We start from the raw sequence: 16,362 nt of genomic DNA, 5'->3' as shown, positions 1-16,362 counted from the left end.
CCCACACCCCTTCAAGCCACAGCGAGCATTTTGCGTTTCCCCCCACAATGCTCTGCGGCACCTCATAGTGCCGCAAAGCATTGTGGGGGGACGCAAAACGCTCACTGTGACTTGAAGGGGTGTGGGCAGATGTGTGTGTGGGGTGTGTGTGACAAAAAAATCTGCACCGGGTACCACTTGGGCTTGCTACACCTCTGCCCTCAACACTGGCCGGGTGGCCATTCAACGAGGGGGCTGGGGGACCCCTGGCCCTCCCCACACTATGCTCCTGGGTACATCAGAGTCATGGCGGCCAGGACAAACTGGGATGGTGAATTGTGGAAAGTCATGGTGGCTCAGCCCTGGCGAACCCCACCGAAAGAAGTGTGAGCAAAGGAGAAATAACAATGAAGCTGTAATTCCAGGCTGGGTCAGTTGCCTTTATTGGAACGTGGGCATATACATGGTGGCTATCTTTACATATATACATATATTTACATATGCGAAAAAGCGACCTATTCAAGCTTAGAGGCTCTACAGACGTCTGAGCAGCTACACTCCCCTTGGTTCAGCACAAGGCCAAGCGCTCATCGCCAAGAGCCCTGATTGTGGCAAAGGAAACGGGGACCTATTTCCGGAGGGCGGTTGCCCTAGAATCTCGCTGAAGCGGCAAAAGAGAGCAGACACAGAGCGTTTAGCACTCGAGAAACCGTTTCAAAAGACAGGTCATACCAGGGGAATGCTGGTCATCGGCTGTTAACAATGCAGGTTTGATTTATCAGGGGCAGGGAACCTTTTTCAAGGGCCACGTTCCCTTCTGGGCAAGCTTCTGGGGGGGGGGGGACGGGGCACATCCCAGAAGCGGGGCAAGACCGGAGGCCAAAATGGGTAGAGCAACGAATGCAAATTTCAGCTTTGTACGGTAGGCTCGTTCCTACACTCAAACCCCTCTCGGTCCTCCACTCAGGCCAGAAAAGAGGCATTCTTAAATGTTAAAGGAGGCCATATTAGGCTTCCGGGGGGCTGTGGTTCCCCACCCCTGGATCCTGCATGGCTTTCCTGTAAGATTCCCGAGAACTGGAAGTTTTGCAAAGCGGAGAAGTTTCCATCTCTCCCTCGCAACAGTTCCCAGCATTATTGGTCCATTACAATGGCTGGCCCAGTCAGTTTCAGATGCAACATGCACACATATGTGGAGGGAAGGCAGGTTTTTATTTATTTATCTCATATATACAGTTTTATATATAACCACTTTTAGCTATCAAGATGGCGCCGGCAGTAAGTCTTCTGTGAGCCTCAACAGAGTGAGTAGGAGCTTTTTACAAAATAATAACAATAATACAGAAAGACACTCGGAAAAGATCAAAGTCTAGCCTGATAAAGAATCCGGGAGCTACCAGGAGGTATTTTAAACCTCCCCTTTCTCCTCTCCTGAGGCTTTTTACCAGCTTTTTATCTGCCCTTTGTAATTTCCCAAGGCCATCCAGTGCTATTTGAGGCTATCTGAGGCTAATTACAACCTCTGGGCTCCTTTTGAATAAGGCCCTAGCACACGGCTAGAGAAGATAACTCAGTATATTTATCTCATTTATATACTGCCCCGTACCTGGAGGTCTCAGGGCTGTTCACAATTCGCATAACCTCCTTCGGATTTTGCACTTCTCCGAATTGTGCAGTGATGTCCTTGGCTCAAGAAAGAACCATGGCACATTGATTTAAAAAAAATGTGCATGTCAGAGGAATATATGCGTTGGGTACATTGAGACACCCTCACATAAGTGGTGGAAATGTACGTAGCCAAATATTGGTTTAAATGCCAATTTTCATCTGGATTTACAATAATAATAATAAGCACAGTGCAGAAAGGAATGTGGAAGGGACAGAGGCAATGAACACATTTGAAACTGATATGGACTTGGACATAGCCTTTTCTGTACATCTCTGTACAAAAGTTATATGAACTTGACCCCTCGGACATATACATGGTTCGGCAAAAGCCCCCCTCCCCTGGGAATGCTGAGAACTGTAGCTTTGTAGGGGAAGAAGAGAAACAATCCTTGGCACCTCGAGAAACTTCAGTCCCCATAATTCTTCCCGGGAAGGCGTGGCAAGTTAAACCGGTGCATAAAACCAACACAACACAAATCACAAGCAAATGCAAATGACAAGAAACGAGATTCTGACTAAACATTCAGGAAGGACTTTTTGACCGTAAGAGCTGTGGAACGGAGGACCACAAAATGTGCTGGGCTCTCCCTTTGCTGGAGATTTTAAAATCAGGACTGGAGGGACATCTGTCAGGGATTCTTTAGTTGAGATTTCTGCATTGCAGGGGGTTGGACCAGATGACCCCTGGGTCGCCCCTTCCCACTCTACAATTCTATGATCCTATGAAGTGCAACAGTTTAGGCATGTCCTATGCTTTTTAGTGAGCCTGGTAGAATCTGCTTTCTTATTGTTAAACCTTAGAACCAGGCATATACAGGAACATGTTCTAAGCATTTGAATCCCGTGAAGTCATCTCATTCATGCAATGACTCCTGCAGGCCTCATTCTCTGCAGATGCGGGGGGGGGACACACACACACACACACACACACTATCTCACGGACCAGGGACCACCTGGCTGCATGTTGACCCCCAGCTGGTTGGAGAGAGAGACTAGTAGTTGTTACAGACTATATGGTTGCTGGGCAGGGAGGCAGAAAATACAAAACTGACAGAGGAGGAAGCAAGGAGATGGGGAAGGATGGGGATTGGGACCAGTGTCTGCTTATCACGAGGTTTTTTTTAAATAGTGGGTGGACATAGCAGACAATACAGTGATTCTCCTAGCAGCTCTGTTTATTCTCAGGCTGGAACAGAACAGAACTGATGGGCTCAGCAGCCTGCTTATATAGAACTCAGCTACAAGCAACAGTAACAACTTTCTGTAGTTACCCAATCCCTGAACGTCACTTTCAATCCCTCATTTGCACGTGCGGACCTGGGTGAGAACTGCAGCAGAATGAACTATTGTATATACACCCCCCCAGTGGCCTAGGGTGAGAACTTCAATACATAACAGGTTTCCCATGCATCACCACTGGAATGAGGATGCTGCGAGTCCCACATTCATGGCTAAGCATGCACAGGAATGCATGTTTTGCCCAGGGTTTAAATGGAAGGGATCCAGTCTCTACAGAGCACAGCAAACTCTGCAAGTTTGATGCTCAGATATTTTGCTAACTAGGCGCAGGACAGCACCGAATATGAAGCTTCCGAAGGATAGGTCTTCAGTACCAAAAGGTTTTTGTACTGGAAAGCATGTCTCTAATAAGAGATGACTAATCTCAGGTCCAGCGTTCCTCCAACCAGCATCTCCCATCCCATGCATAACGCTCTAGCAAGCCTTTGCTATTCTGATGCCCTCCAGATGTTCTGAATGACAGTTCCCATGAGCCTCAGCAAGCGGAGCCATGCACCAGTTTCGCAAATAATGCTTTCAGCCTTGTACCATGCACATTGATTTGAAAGGCACAACTGCAAATTGGAGCGAGAATCCCATCTTGCCTGATTAGGACCTCCCGGCCTAACCACGGTGCAGATCTGTCAGTTACCGGTACGTTTTTGGCCAGCAGTTTGTCCTTCCTGAATGTTTAGCCACATCATTTCTTTTAAAAAGTACCAAAAACTTTTAACAATGCACTGTTTTCAAAATTGCAGCCTTACACACAACTGTTGAGAGGTCCTATTGCAGCCTAAAATGCATATTTAAATGCAATATATATTTGGAGATCTCAAAGATTAATGGGGGGAAAAGGGATGGAACAGACTTTTGGGCGAATACATGCAAAAATAACACGGAGCTGAAACAGATTTGTCCATCCCTAACTATGAGTTTTTTTTGTTTTTTGTTTTAAGTCATGGATAATAATCCATGAAGTTTATTGAACAGCAATAGTTTTTCTAAGTTGGAGCCGCCCAGAGATTTGGTCTCTGTCTGGCTTCCATCCATATTCTCCTCCCCTTATACTGCCTTGTCCTATGTGGGGTTTCAAGGCTTTCTGATATAGACCTCACCGGTTTCATCTTCCAGAATCTCTTCAATCCGGCTTCTCTGTAAAGCAAAGCAAACGAAACAGTGTGCAGATGGTCTCGGTTCGCATTGTTTATTAACAAAAGTAACAGCAGCAATCCCGTGTCCATTTCAGTCGCAGTAGTCACCGGTTAAGAAATTATCTCAAGTCCACCCTGCGGATTGTGAGCTGAATTTGTAATGTAAAAGATTCTCCAAGTTTGTTTTGATGCCTTGTGAATGGCAGCACGCAAGACTTCGCATCTGTACATGCATTTGTCTTGGAAGACAAATAAATTTGGTAACTGTTTTTAAGATACAGTGGTACCTTGGTCCTCAAATGCCGAAAACCCGGAAGTAGTGTTCTGGTTTTCGAATGTTTTTCGGAAGCCGAATGCCCAACGCAGTTGTAGGCTATTGTTTTTGAGGTGCCTGCACCAATCAGAAGCTGTGCCTTGGTTTTCGGAAGTCAAACGGACTTCCAGAATGGATTAAGTCTGGCGCTTTTGTTTTTGCTATTTATTTTGCGTTTTTGTTTCAGGGGACTTTCCAGTTAATTTGTTTTTTATGACTGTATGGATGATAATTTTTGTCATCTACAATACTGCCTCATTTATTTTATAGTACGGTACGTTGATTATTGCTTTCATTTTATGGATCAGTGGTCTTGTTAGATAGTAAAAGTCATGTTAAATTGCTGTTTCAGGGGTTGTTTTTAGAAGTCTGGAATGGATTGATCCGTTTTGCATTACTTTCTGTGGTTTTGGAACGCCTTGGTTTTGGAATGGACTTGCGGAACAGATTACGTTTGAGAACCAAGGTACCACTGTATTCAGTAAAGTCTGCAAAGAGGAAGAAGAAGAGGAAGAAGAAGAGGAGGAGGAGGAGGAGGAGGAGGAGGAGGATTGGGAAAATTCATGGAGAAGAAGGCTATTTATTAGCTGTGGTGGCTCTGCCTCCACAGTTGGAGGCAGGGATGCTTCTAAATAAGAGTTGCTAGGATCCATGGGGTTGAGGAGAGGGCTCTTGTGCTTGTGTCCTGCATGCAGGTTTGTCACAGGCATCTAGTAAACCATGGTGAGAACAGGATGCTGGACTAGATGGGACACTGGTCTGACCCAGCTGGCTCCTTTTACGTTCTTAACTATCAATGGATCCAGCCACAGTGAGTTAGTTGGATGCTTTTAAAGAACCATTGAAGATGATGGCCATCCCTTCGTCTTCCCAGGAAATGGTCCACCATATGAATCGGGTGCCATCTGGTGGGGGGGGGGGCGTGAGGGGTCTAGCACCCCTCAAAAAATTAAAGGAGGGGGCCGGGCCTCTTTGATATTCTGCAGCGACATGCGCACGCTGTCTGCGGAGGGAGCTGCGCAGCCCCACATTTCTGAGCGACCTTCATTCTTGATGGGCCCACCTTTCAGAACTGGGAAATGGAGAGATATGTCAGTGGGAAGGAACTATTTGCCAAGACAGTTTGTGCGTTCAACTTACCTGGACTGTGTTCATGCAGTCTGCTAGTTTTCTAAGGTTCTTCCTGGGTGGGAGGAAGACCTCGAGCCTCACAGCACCTTTAGCATTCCTCTGGAAGGAGATCAGGAAGTTGATCTCTTGTGCCTGGAGTCGAAAGAGAATGAAATGAATGAAGAACTAAAGCTGCTTTAGAATCATAGAATCATAGAGTTGGAAGAGACCCCAAGGGCCACCCAGTCCAACCCCCTGCCAAGCAGGAAACACCATCAAAGCATTCCTGACAGATGGCCGTCAAGCCTCCGCTTAAAGACCTCCAAAGAAGGAGACTCCACCACACTCCTTGGCAGCAAATTCCACTGTCCAACAGCTCTTACTGTCAGGAAGTTCTTCCTAATGTTTAGGTGGAATCTTCTTTCTTGTAGTTTGAATCCATTGCCCCGTGTCCGCTTCTCTGGAGCAGCAGAAAACAACCTTTCTCCCTCCTCCATATGACATCCTTTTATATATTTGCACATGGCTATCATATCACCCCTTAACCTTCTCTTCTCCAGGCTAAACATACCCAGCTCCCTAAGCCGTTCCTCATAAGGCATCGTTTCCACGCCTTGGACCATTTTGGTTGCCCTCTTCTGGACACGTTCCAGCTTGTCAGTATCCTTCCTGAACTGTGGTGCCCAGAACTGGACACAGTATTCCAGGTGAGGTCTGACCAGAGCAGAATATAGTGGTAATATTACCTCCCTTGATCTAGACGCTATACTCCTATTGATGCAGCCCAGAATTGCATTGGCTTTTTTAGCTGCTGCATCACACTGTTGGCTCATGTCAAGTCTGTGGTCTACCAAGACTCCTAGATCCTTTTCACATGTACTGCTCTCAAGCCAAGTGTCACCCATCCTGTATTTGTGCCTTTCATTTTTTTTAGAATGAACCGGACCTTTGGTCCAGTGCTGTCTACTCTGAATGGCAGCGCTCTCTCCCAATCCTGAGACCTGAGGGCCAAACAGGGTGGCACTCTTAATTCATCCTTTGCCAACCCATCCTTCGTGTTTTGGGACTACAACTCCCACCAGCACACCTGTTCTGGCTGGGGCCGATGCAAGTTGCAGTCCACAACATCTGGAGGGCACCCGGTTGGGGAAAGCTGCTCCCTATTCATGCTTGGCAAGCACACGTAAGTTAAAAAAAAAAATAGTAGTAGGTTCAGGGTGGAGGGTTTCCACCAGGACCACAGCGTATGGGGAGGGAGGTTTATCCCTGCCCTCCCCTACTGTGATTCCAGCAAAATCCCACCTGCACTGCAATTAGCCTTCGGAAGCAGAGAAAGCTCCCATTGCCACCAATGGGAGCTTTCCCTCTAAAGCTAACTGTAGTGCTGGTGGCGGCAATGGAATTCAGGATTGTGCTGGGAGAGGAAAGGGTGAGGATCAACTCACCCTGCAAAGTAGCTTTTCCCTAACAGAATACATATTGAAAACAAAATAAGAAATTCCTTCCAGTAGTACCTTGGAGACCAACTAAGTATGTTCTTGGTATGAGCTTTCGTGTGCATGCACACTTCTTCAGATAAACCTCCCTTCCCATACGCTCAGGACCGGTGCCAGGGCTTCTTGCGCCCTAGGCGAACCACCTTCTGGCGCCCCCCGCCAAAGCCTGCTTTAGCGGGAGGTGGGGGTGGAGAGGCAAGCAGCAGTTTCTCCACTGTAGCGGAGAGCTGCTGCTCGCCTGCCCTGCCCCCCCCGCCAAAGCCTGCTTTAGCAGGAGCTGGGGGGTGGTGTAGGGGGCAAGCAGCACCTCTCTGCTACAGCGGAGAAGCTGCTGCTAGCCCGTCCCGTCCAAGCCTGGCCAGCGCCCCCTCCATTTTGGCACCCTAGGCAATTGCCTAGTTCGTCTAAATGGACGCGCCGGCCCTGCATACGCTGTTTGGCTTGTTTGGCCCTCAGGTCTCAGGATTGGGAGAGAGCGCTGCCATTCAGAGCAGACAGCACTGGTATCTGAAGAAGTGTGCATGCACACGAAAGCTTGTACCAAGAACATACTTAGTTGGTCTCTAAGGTGCTACTGGAAGGAATTTTTTATTTTGTTTTGACTATGGCAGACCAACACGGCTACCTACCTGTAACTGGAACTATAGAATACATATAGCAATGCAATTTGCATGAATATATGCCCTTTGCTGAACACTTTACCCCAGCGTGTGCAGTTTTGGACAATTTTTTCGATGGAGAACCGCATTGCAAAATTCAGAGAAGTGCTCATTCTGAAGGATGGCTGCGTTTCTTTGTGCTTGCGTTGCTACAGAAAGTGCAAATTTGGTTTGCCTTTAAATGCAAATGGCATTGGATTTCTCCTCCGCCCCTTGTCACAGCTAACTTGAACCCAAACTGATTTCATTGAGCCCCAGTGTCACAAACACCCATCTGTTGCGGCCTCTGCCCTGTCACGTCCGTTTGCCTAAATCTGACCTTCAACCCAGGCACAATCCCTGAAAAGCCACTGGGTTTGTCTGGGAGATGCATCTTTGTGTGTACGTATTACGCTGCTTGTTGCCAAATTTTTGGGAGCCTACAAAGGGCGGTCGTTGTTTATTGCCAGTTAAAGACCCCCAAGAGAGATGCTTTGTTTCACTGGCCAGAATAGCCCCAGCCTTGGAAGGGAGAGGAAAGGCTTTGTTTTGACAGTAGCAGCAGCGGCAGCGGTGAAGTCCTGTTCCAAGCTTGCTAACTATAGCATATTTTACGGCAAGAGCTGTAAATAACAAGCCCAGAGTTACAGCAGGGGCCAAGTTAATGACATCATGTTGTTTGGGATTATAGAGAGCGAGAGAGAGAAAATACTTTCCATGGAGGCAGTCTGGTCTAAAATAAGCAACTTTTCCAGAACTAGCTTTCTCACGGGGATTACACAGGGAAAGTTGTAGGGGCATTGATACTGCGTTGGCAGGTTATTCCAATAGGTCTCGATGGAGCTTTCCCAGGGTTTGCATTTAGGAATGGCGTGCAATAACACTTCCCAACCCCAGGGGCGGAGCAAGGGGGTGGGGGGGCGGGCCGCCCTGGGTACTGCCCTGGGGGGTGACACTCGGGGTGGCGCTCCGCCCCCACGATCAGCGCTGCTGGCGCGCGGCAAGTTTTAAGGCTGCAGCGGGTGAACAGCAGCACATCGTCTGTGCTGCTGTTCACGCACTGCAGCCTTAAAACTTGCCGTGCCACCGCACGGAAGGGGTGCCGGCCAACTGGCGCCTGCCATCTTGGGTGGCCATGCGCAGTCCACCCAAGATGGCAGGTGCGAGCAGCCGGCAGCCCTTCTGATCATGTGGCTGCGCTGCTGCCGCCGCACGATCAGAAAGGGTGCCGGCCACTCGCACCCACCCAAGATGGCGGGCGCGAGCGGCCGGCACCCCTTCCGACTGTGCGGTGGCGTGGCAAGTTTTAAGGCTGTAGCGTGCTGCAGCCTCAAAACTTACCGTGCCGCCGCACAGTCGGAAGGGGTGCCGGCCTCTCGCGCCCGCCATCTTGGGTGGAATGTGCATGCACAGTCCACCCAGGATATGGCGCGCGCACGCTAGGAACCAGCACCCTGCCCCCAGGGGCGGCAAAGTGGCTCCCTACGCCCCTGCCCAACCCCTAAAAAACAAATCTGGGCATGGACCAGGAATTCTGGGCCACACCCCCTCGATGTCTCTGGCTACGTTCCCATGAACGGTGCTTCCATTTCCCAACCACTTTGCTGTTCTCAGATGCCCCTATAGTGAGATGAAAATGAGTGTTGGCGGCCAGAGGACACAGGGTAATTAGGATCAGCCAAATATATTTTCTTGCTGGAAGCAGAGTGGTAAACATCCTCGCCCTACTGAAGTCAGGGTGCGCAGCACTTTATGATACTACGTGCCGATTTAGCGTAGTGGCTAGAGTGCTGGACTAGGACCTGGGAGACTGTGGTTCAAATCCCTGCTCAGCCATGAAGCTCATTGGGTGACCTTGGGCCAGTCGCTCCCTCTCAGCCTAAGCTACCCCATAGGGCTGAGAGAAAGGAGAAATATGGTTGCCTCTTGGTTAGGCGCTCTCCAGCTCTCCTCCTCATCTAGCCCGTCCCTGATATCGCTCCCCCCCTCCCCCAACCCCATACAAACTCACTCTCAGATTCTGGTACTGGAGCCTCGTGTTCCGGAGGCGGTTCCGAGCCTCGGTGGCCTTCAGGACCCCAATGAGGTTCTTCTGTTCTGCCACCTTTTCCTCTTCCGGCACCAACTTCCTGTCCTTCATGAGGACGGCAGCCAGCATCTCTTTCACCTTGGGCTGACTGGGGTCAGCAAAAGCCAAATAGCGCGCCATCTGCGCCGGAGTCATCTTGTTTGCTTCGTTGGTGCTCGAACGCTTCTGGTGTCGCACGGTCAACTTATTTCTCTGGAGAGCTCCGCCTTTGGACATCTTTGCTTATCTCGCCGACTTAGATTGGATGCTGCTTGGCAGGAGGGCTATGGAAGATGGGAAGACCAAACAGCTTGACCATGGGAAAACACAAGGCTATTGAAAACTGCTGCTAAACGGATATTAATAGCAAAGAACTGGAAGACAGAAGCGATACTGACAGTTGAAGAATGGCAGATGAAAATGATTGACTACATGGCACTCGCAGAACTGACCGGGAGAATCCGAGACCAGGGGGACGACGCGGTGGAGAAAGATTGGAAGAAATTTAAGGAATACTTAAGAATTCATGCAAAAATAAGGATTTAAGAAAAGAGCAGATAGAAATAAGAGGCTACAGTTAGGAATTGTATTAGAAATATTAGAATAAGTTTAATAGTATACTTTTTATAATATGAGGATAGGGAATTACTACAGATGAGATGCAGTGTACGTAGAAGGAGAGGGTGTGAGGAAGTCACCAGGACAATGTGATAGAAGTTGTAAGTGAATCTATGATAGTGTTTTGTATTGTTGTTGGTTTTCTTTTCTTGTTGTTTGTAGTGTGTTGTTATGTTTTTGTATTTTTGTATTGTTATATTAGAAAATCAAAATTTCTTTAAAAAAAAAAAACTGCTGCTAAACGGCCTCAGTTCTGTATACCTGAAGGAGCGTCTCCACCCCCATCATCCAGCCCGGACACTGAGGTCCAGCGCCGAGGGCTTTTTGGCAGTTCCTTCACTGCTAGAAGTTAGGTTACAGGGAACCAGGCAGAGGGCCTTCTCGGTAGTGGCGCCCTCCCAGCAGATGTCAAGGCAATAAGCAACTATTTTACTTTTAAAAGACAACTGAAGGGAAGTTTTTAATGTTTGACGCTGTATTTTTATAAATATTTGGTTGAAAGCTGCCCAGAGCGGCTGGGGAAACCCAGCCAGATGGGCAGGGTATAAATAATAAATTATTACACTGGTGCCCCGCTAGACGAAAATAATTCGTTCTGCGAATATTTTCGTCTAGCGGTTTTTTCGTCTAGCGAAGCACCAATGCAAACCGCGGTTTTCGCTAGACGAATTTTTTTTTTCGTCTTGCGAGGCAGCCCCATAGACAAATTCGTCTTGCGGGGCAGCCTTCTGCTAGACGAATGCCTCCGTCTAGCGAGTTTTTCGTCTAGCGAGGCATTCGCCTAGCGGGGCACCACTGTATTATTATTCCAGTTACAGGTAGGTAGCCGTGTTGGTCTGCCATAGTCAAAACAAAATAAAATAAGAAATTCCTTCCAGTAGCACCATGTTGTTGTTGTTCAGTCGTTCAGTCGTGTCCAACTCTTCGTGACCCCATGGACCAGAGCACGCCAGGCACACGAAAGCTCATACCAAGAACAAACTAAGTTGGTCTCTAAGGTGCTGTTGGAAGGAATTTCTTCTTCTTCTTCTTCCTTCTTCTTCTTCTTCTTCTTCTTCTTCTTCTTCTTCTTCTTCTTCTTCTTCTTCTTCTTCTTCAACAATGCTGAAATAACACTTGAAATGCACTAAGCTTCCCAACTCTGTACATCAGGGGTGTCCAATGCTCAGTTCAGGGGCTTCCCAATTCTGAGTTCCCCTCCCTTGAGATAACAGCAGAAAGACGGATCCCTAGGGCTGCCTGCTTTTCATTGGGCCCTGCAGCCACCAGCAGTTGATGCTTTTCATGGTGTGGAAGCAAACAGCATCCCCTACTAACAGTTTCAGATCGAGCCGAACAGCAAAAAGAGAGAGGCACAGCTCAAGGGTTTGGCTGAAAAGGCTGGCCATCCTAAAACCACGCCATGCGCGTTTGTGTTCCACAACAGATGTACAAAGGGAAGAGAAGAGAAAACGAAAATAGAAAGACGTGTCAAAAGAGGAAAACGCTCCCCGTCGCCGGGGTCTCCTGAGCCTGCTAGCAGGAAATCACACAGGATGTTTCAGATAAGAAAGAGGAAGCCGTTTCACGAGTGATACCAGAGCCTTTTAACTAGAATTTCAGCCACAAGCTAGAAGCGGACAACTAACTCCTCAGTGCCAAGTCAGCGCCTGCGGCGTTTTCTGCCTTGCTACTGATGAACCACGTCTCAACCAGCAAGCATCTTTTGGGCCAGAAGGCGTGATGGCTCACAACTGGAACTCACAGATGGACACAGGCATAGATTTGCTGCAGGGGGTGTTGCTCTTACAAAACCCTGTCCAAGAACTGAAACATTTTTTTAAAAAGTATCGCTGGAACATTTGGTTGGGAGAAGTCAACCACACAGAGAGCCTCTTGTGTAGATCACAGAATTAGAAGGTCCAGAACGTGATTCTCTCTGCTCCATGGTGGTTCTTGCATTGGCCAGGCTCTGAGACCTGCATTGCCCATCAGCTACATGACACCCGGTTGAGTCGTTTGGGTTCCCCACGCTGATGCTCCCCGCGTGACCCATGGCACATTCCTGCCGGCCGCTTGGAGGAGCACCATTGGCAAAGGCAACCTTAGCTTCCAGTGCTTATTCCACAAAGGAAACAAATCCTGTTATCTTGTTCTGTTAAAGCGGGTTCTCCTTCATGGAGAACACATGTTGCGGTGGGGGCTAACAAGACTCCCCTCTGTTGCTGGGTGGGATCGGATAGATGGACAAAGGCTTGTGATTGGGTTTTGTGGGTTGTTGGGCAAAGTTATATGGTCCAATGTTTGATGGACAGCTCAAGGCTATATATTCACCATGCACCCAGCGTGAGCCCTCTTCACTGTGTGCATCGGATCACCTGCCCTCCCTCCCTATAATTTAGGCTTGTGCGTTGACCTTGCTATGCCTGTCATGGGGTCGTCTGCTTTTGCGGCAGGGGCCTGGTAGGAATTTTTCCATCTGGCCGATTGGCTGGTGCCATTTGGTTTTTGCCTACTGCGTAGCAATTAGTCACAACTTGTAAGGTTGGCGGTTAGGCATTGGTTATTCAATTGGTTGGTGGAGGGGTAAGGATTGGCCGTGGCTGCCCCTCCAATGCTGCTGCTGCATGGGGAATTCATAGAATCATAGAGTTGGAAGAGACCACAAGGGCCATCCAGTCCAACCCCCTGCCAAGCAGGAAACACCATCAAAGCATTCCTGACAGATGGCTGTCAAGCCTCTGCTTAAAGACCTCCAAAGAAGGAGACTCCACCACACTCTTTGGCAGCAAATTCCACTGCCGAACAGCTCTTACTGTCAGGAAGTTCTTCCTAATGTTTAGGTGGAATCTTCTTTCTTGTAGTTTGAATCCATTGCCCCGTGTCCGCTTCTCTGGAGCAGCAGAAAACAACCTTTCACCCTCCTCTATATGACATCCTTTTATATATTTGAACATGGCTATCATATCACCCCTTAACCTTCCGTTAAAGGAATGTAGGGGCTCACCATGCTTTTGTCCGTTCCCCTGGTCAGGGGCTAGGGCCACGCAAGAGCCCCTGGGAACATTAGGGGAGAGGGAGGGCGAGACCCCCTGCCCCCATTCTCTCCCCAAAGTGTTTTCCCTTTACTGACTTCCGTAAGGCGGGCGGATTTCAGGCTGTCCCTAGGAGGGGACAGATAGCCGGAACCAATGCCTATGCAACCACTCACATTTTGTATTTTGATAAAGTTGTGGCCAAAATTATGCCAAAAAACATTAAAACTTAATTCCTATGTGAAATGTGTGTTATTTGAGGGGTGGCTTGGGGACCTCGACACACAAATGCACCATCCTACCTGCCACTTGTCCAGCACTTTCCTTGCTCATTAATCCCAAGCTCTGGAAGGTAGGTCTTTACTACATTTAAACCTGGGCAAATATTGCTATTAAACACTCACACACCCCTTTGTAATGACACTTACCTTTGGGGAAATTCAATGGTGTGTGTGTGTGGTGTTGTTGTTGTTTTTTAAAGCCACTTCGTTGAGAACAAAACTTCAGTCTCAGTTAGCAAGTCTTTAGGTACAATGCAAGACAAAAGTTCCCCTGTTGATCAAAAAGAGAAAAGCACCGGGTCATGCTTTGCTTTCCAGAGTGCATCACGGGAAAAGTGGACAGGACTAGGACAGGTTACCTGTGACCTTGATGGTGAATTTCCCAGTTGGGGTTGGTGCCAGCTGTTGGCCAGGTCCAGTACTAGCCCCCTAAATGTCCTAAATCCCTGCATATTTTACATAAACTAAACCATTCCGTATTCCATTATTGCATCCATCAAAACTTATTTACACTGTTGAATTTATCTTAATGCTGCCAACGTTTTCAGGTGTACACAGTTCCCCCCCATATATTCAATAAACGTTTTCCAATCTTCTCTAAATGTATGTCATTCTTGTTCTCTTATTCTATATGTTAATTGTGCAGTCTGCAAACTATGCATATTCTGTCAACTTAAGTTGCCATTCTTCTTTGGTTGGGACCTCACTCGTTTTCCATTTTTGGGCTAACAAAACATGGGCTGCAGTAATGGCATACATAAATAACTTTATTTGACACTTGGGTATTCCCGTCTGAGTTATCTCCAACAAAAAGGACACTGGTTTTTTTTGGAAAGGTACTTTTAAACATTTTTTTAAAAAAATTCATTATGGATTATTTCCCAACACTCTTTTACCCTTTTACAAGTCCATCACATGTGAAAGAACATTCCCTCAACCTCATTACATCTCCAGCACTTATCTGATAAGTGCACCCCAGCATTCTCACATTCTGAGGCCAGAACTTCAGATTTGCACCAGGGCCTTCTTCTCAGCAATTTGAAAAAAAGCTAAATTTCACCCCCAAATTGGAAAACCAGGGAAGAAAAACAAATATAAATAAAAAAGCATTTCTGTTTGTTTTTTTTAAAAAAATGTATATGCCTTTCTGAAAAAAAGCCCCCCATAAAAACTGTAAAGAAACATTAACACTATTTTCAACGTCTTGCAATATTCCAGACATCTACCTCCACGAAAACTACAGAATTTGCTCTGGAAACATGTTCAGTAAAGCAGAAATCGGGTTCTACCATGAGTAAGAGCACGTGTTGCGATTGGGACCTGGCAAGACACATTCCCTTCCTGTGGGGGTGGGGCCGGTAGCCGGCCTTAGTAGCTACTGGTCAGTTAGGAGTTACTGGGCAAAAGTTAATGTTGCAATTTGTGATGGACAGCTTAGCGTCCTATTTAAGCCTCAGCACGCAGGGTGATCCTCTCTTGGCTTCGGCTGCTGATCACCCGTCCCGCCCCCCCTTTTTTCTTAGGCCTCTGTGTTGACCTTGCTCTGCCTGTCATGGGGTCGTCTGCTTTGCAGGGGCCCAGTAGGAATTTGTCCATCTGGCCGATTGGCTGTGCCTTTTGGTTTTGCCTACTGCAGTAGCAAATTGTCACAACTTGTAAGGTTGGCGGTTAGGCATTGGTTCCTGTGTGGATTGCTGGATTGGGCGCTGCCCATCCAGAATCAGGTTGATGCTGGGAATTCCGTTAAAGGAATCCGGCGACTCTTATGCTTTGTCCGAAGCCCCCGGTAGGGGTTAGGGCCATAAGCCGAGTCCCCGGGACCATTGGGGAGAGGGATGCGTTGCTTCCCCCCGGTCCTTAACTCTCCTCAGCGGCATTCTCCCAATCGCTGGTTTTAGGCCAGCCTCTGTCCCGGTGTGACAGTAGTCTGAACCAATGCCTACGCAACCACTCACCGAATTTGTATTTAAATAAAGTTGTGGCCCTAAATTATTTGCCAAAAACCCAAACCAAAAATGATGTCTCCTGTGTCAAGTCAATGGGGGGTGGCTTGAGGTCCTCGATACGCAACTCCAAAATCTGGAGTGGAAACCGGGTAGATTCTGTAACCAGTTTTGAGGAGCCTGTGAAAAGAAGGTTTTACTGTGAAGCAAGCCAGAGCAGCCACCTTGGCAGGGAGCAAATTTTGGGTGCAGAGTAGAAGGCAGATGGACCTGACACTTGGGCTAAGATCCACTGAGAAATTCTCCCGGGTAGGTAGCTCTGCTGAAACAAGCAGGGGCTTTGCACAACCCAACTTTAATCAATGGTGCAGAGGGAGAGGAAGGGTTAGATGCTTGGACTTTCTGCAAAGAGGTCCTGGGAAAATGGAGATGATAGGGATGGGCAAATCTTTCCCATTTTGCTTTCTCTCAGTTTCTCATTTTTCCACTCTTAAGGTCTGTTCTCCCCATGTCCACATCAGTGTGTGATTTTTTTCTTTAAAGTCCCTTGAAAATTCATCAGAGTTTTCTCCTACTACATGTTACACAATTCTACCCAATGTACACATTTCTGCAAAGCAGCCTTCCCTAATATGTTATACTTTTCCCATGAATATATGCATTTTTAGGCACACTTTACCCTGGACGGTATATATGCACACATCATTTGGCTAGGGAACCGCCTTGCAAAATTCAGAGGAACACAGACTTCGTGTCTTAGTTTGCGTAGCTTCGGTAAGTGAGAGTTAGGCTGATTTGCCTTTAA

General features: G+C 47.7%; 1 protein-coding gene across 2 annotated transcripts; it reads right to left on the bottom strand.

The window, feature by feature from the left end:
- Positions 1–474: 474 nt before the first annotated feature.
- Positions 475–13,791, bottom strand: LKAAEAR1 (LKAAEAR motif containing 1). Of its 2 annotated transcripts, XM_033151038.1 has the most exons (5): positions 13,762–13,791; positions 9,645–9,985; positions 5,530–5,652; positions 4,041–4,077; positions 475–640 (listed from the first exon to the last, which is right to left on the bottom strand). In XM_033151038.1, exons 2-5 carry the CDS (start codon positions 9,936–9,938, stop codon positions 630–632), a joined length of 465 nt encoding a protein of 154 aa, XP_033006929.1. In that variant the 5' UTR covers positions 9,939–9,985; positions 13,762–13,791; the 3' UTR covers positions 475–629. The 2 variants fall into 2 exon arrangements, with proteins under 2 accessions (XP_033006929.1, XP_033006928.1); XM_033151037.1 differs by lacking the exon at positions 475–640 and having other exon boundaries at positions 3,889–4,077.
- Positions 13,792–16,362: the final 2,571 nt, after the last annotated feature.

Source organism: Lacerta agilis, chromosome 6 (assembly GCF_009819535.1).
Source record: "Lacerta agilis isolate rLacAgi1 chromosome 6, rLacAgi1.pri, whole genome shotgun sequence".
Classification (NCBI taxonomy): domain Eukaryota; kingdom Metazoa; phylum Chordata; class Lepidosauria; order Squamata; family Lacertidae; genus Lacerta; species Lacerta agilis.
The sequence above is the reverse complement of the archived record's forward strand: the minus strand, read 5'-3'. Positions and strand labels throughout refer to the sequence as shown.

Bases quoted from the DNA above. Each gene is read 5' to 3' on its own strand.
- LKAAEAR1 (XM_033151037.1), bottom strand. From the start codon at position 9,938: ATGTCCAAAGGCGGAGCTCTCCAGAGAAATAAGTTGACCGTGCGACAC. The intron at 5,653-9,644 runs GTGAGTTTGTAT...TTTCGACTCCAG, and splicing joins TCCAGTACCAGAATCTGAGA to GCACAAGAGATCAACTTCCT. The intron at 4,078-5,529 runs GTAAGTTGAACG...TTTGCTTTACAG, and splicing joins ACTGCATGAACACAGTCCAG to AGAAGCCGGATTGAAGAGAT.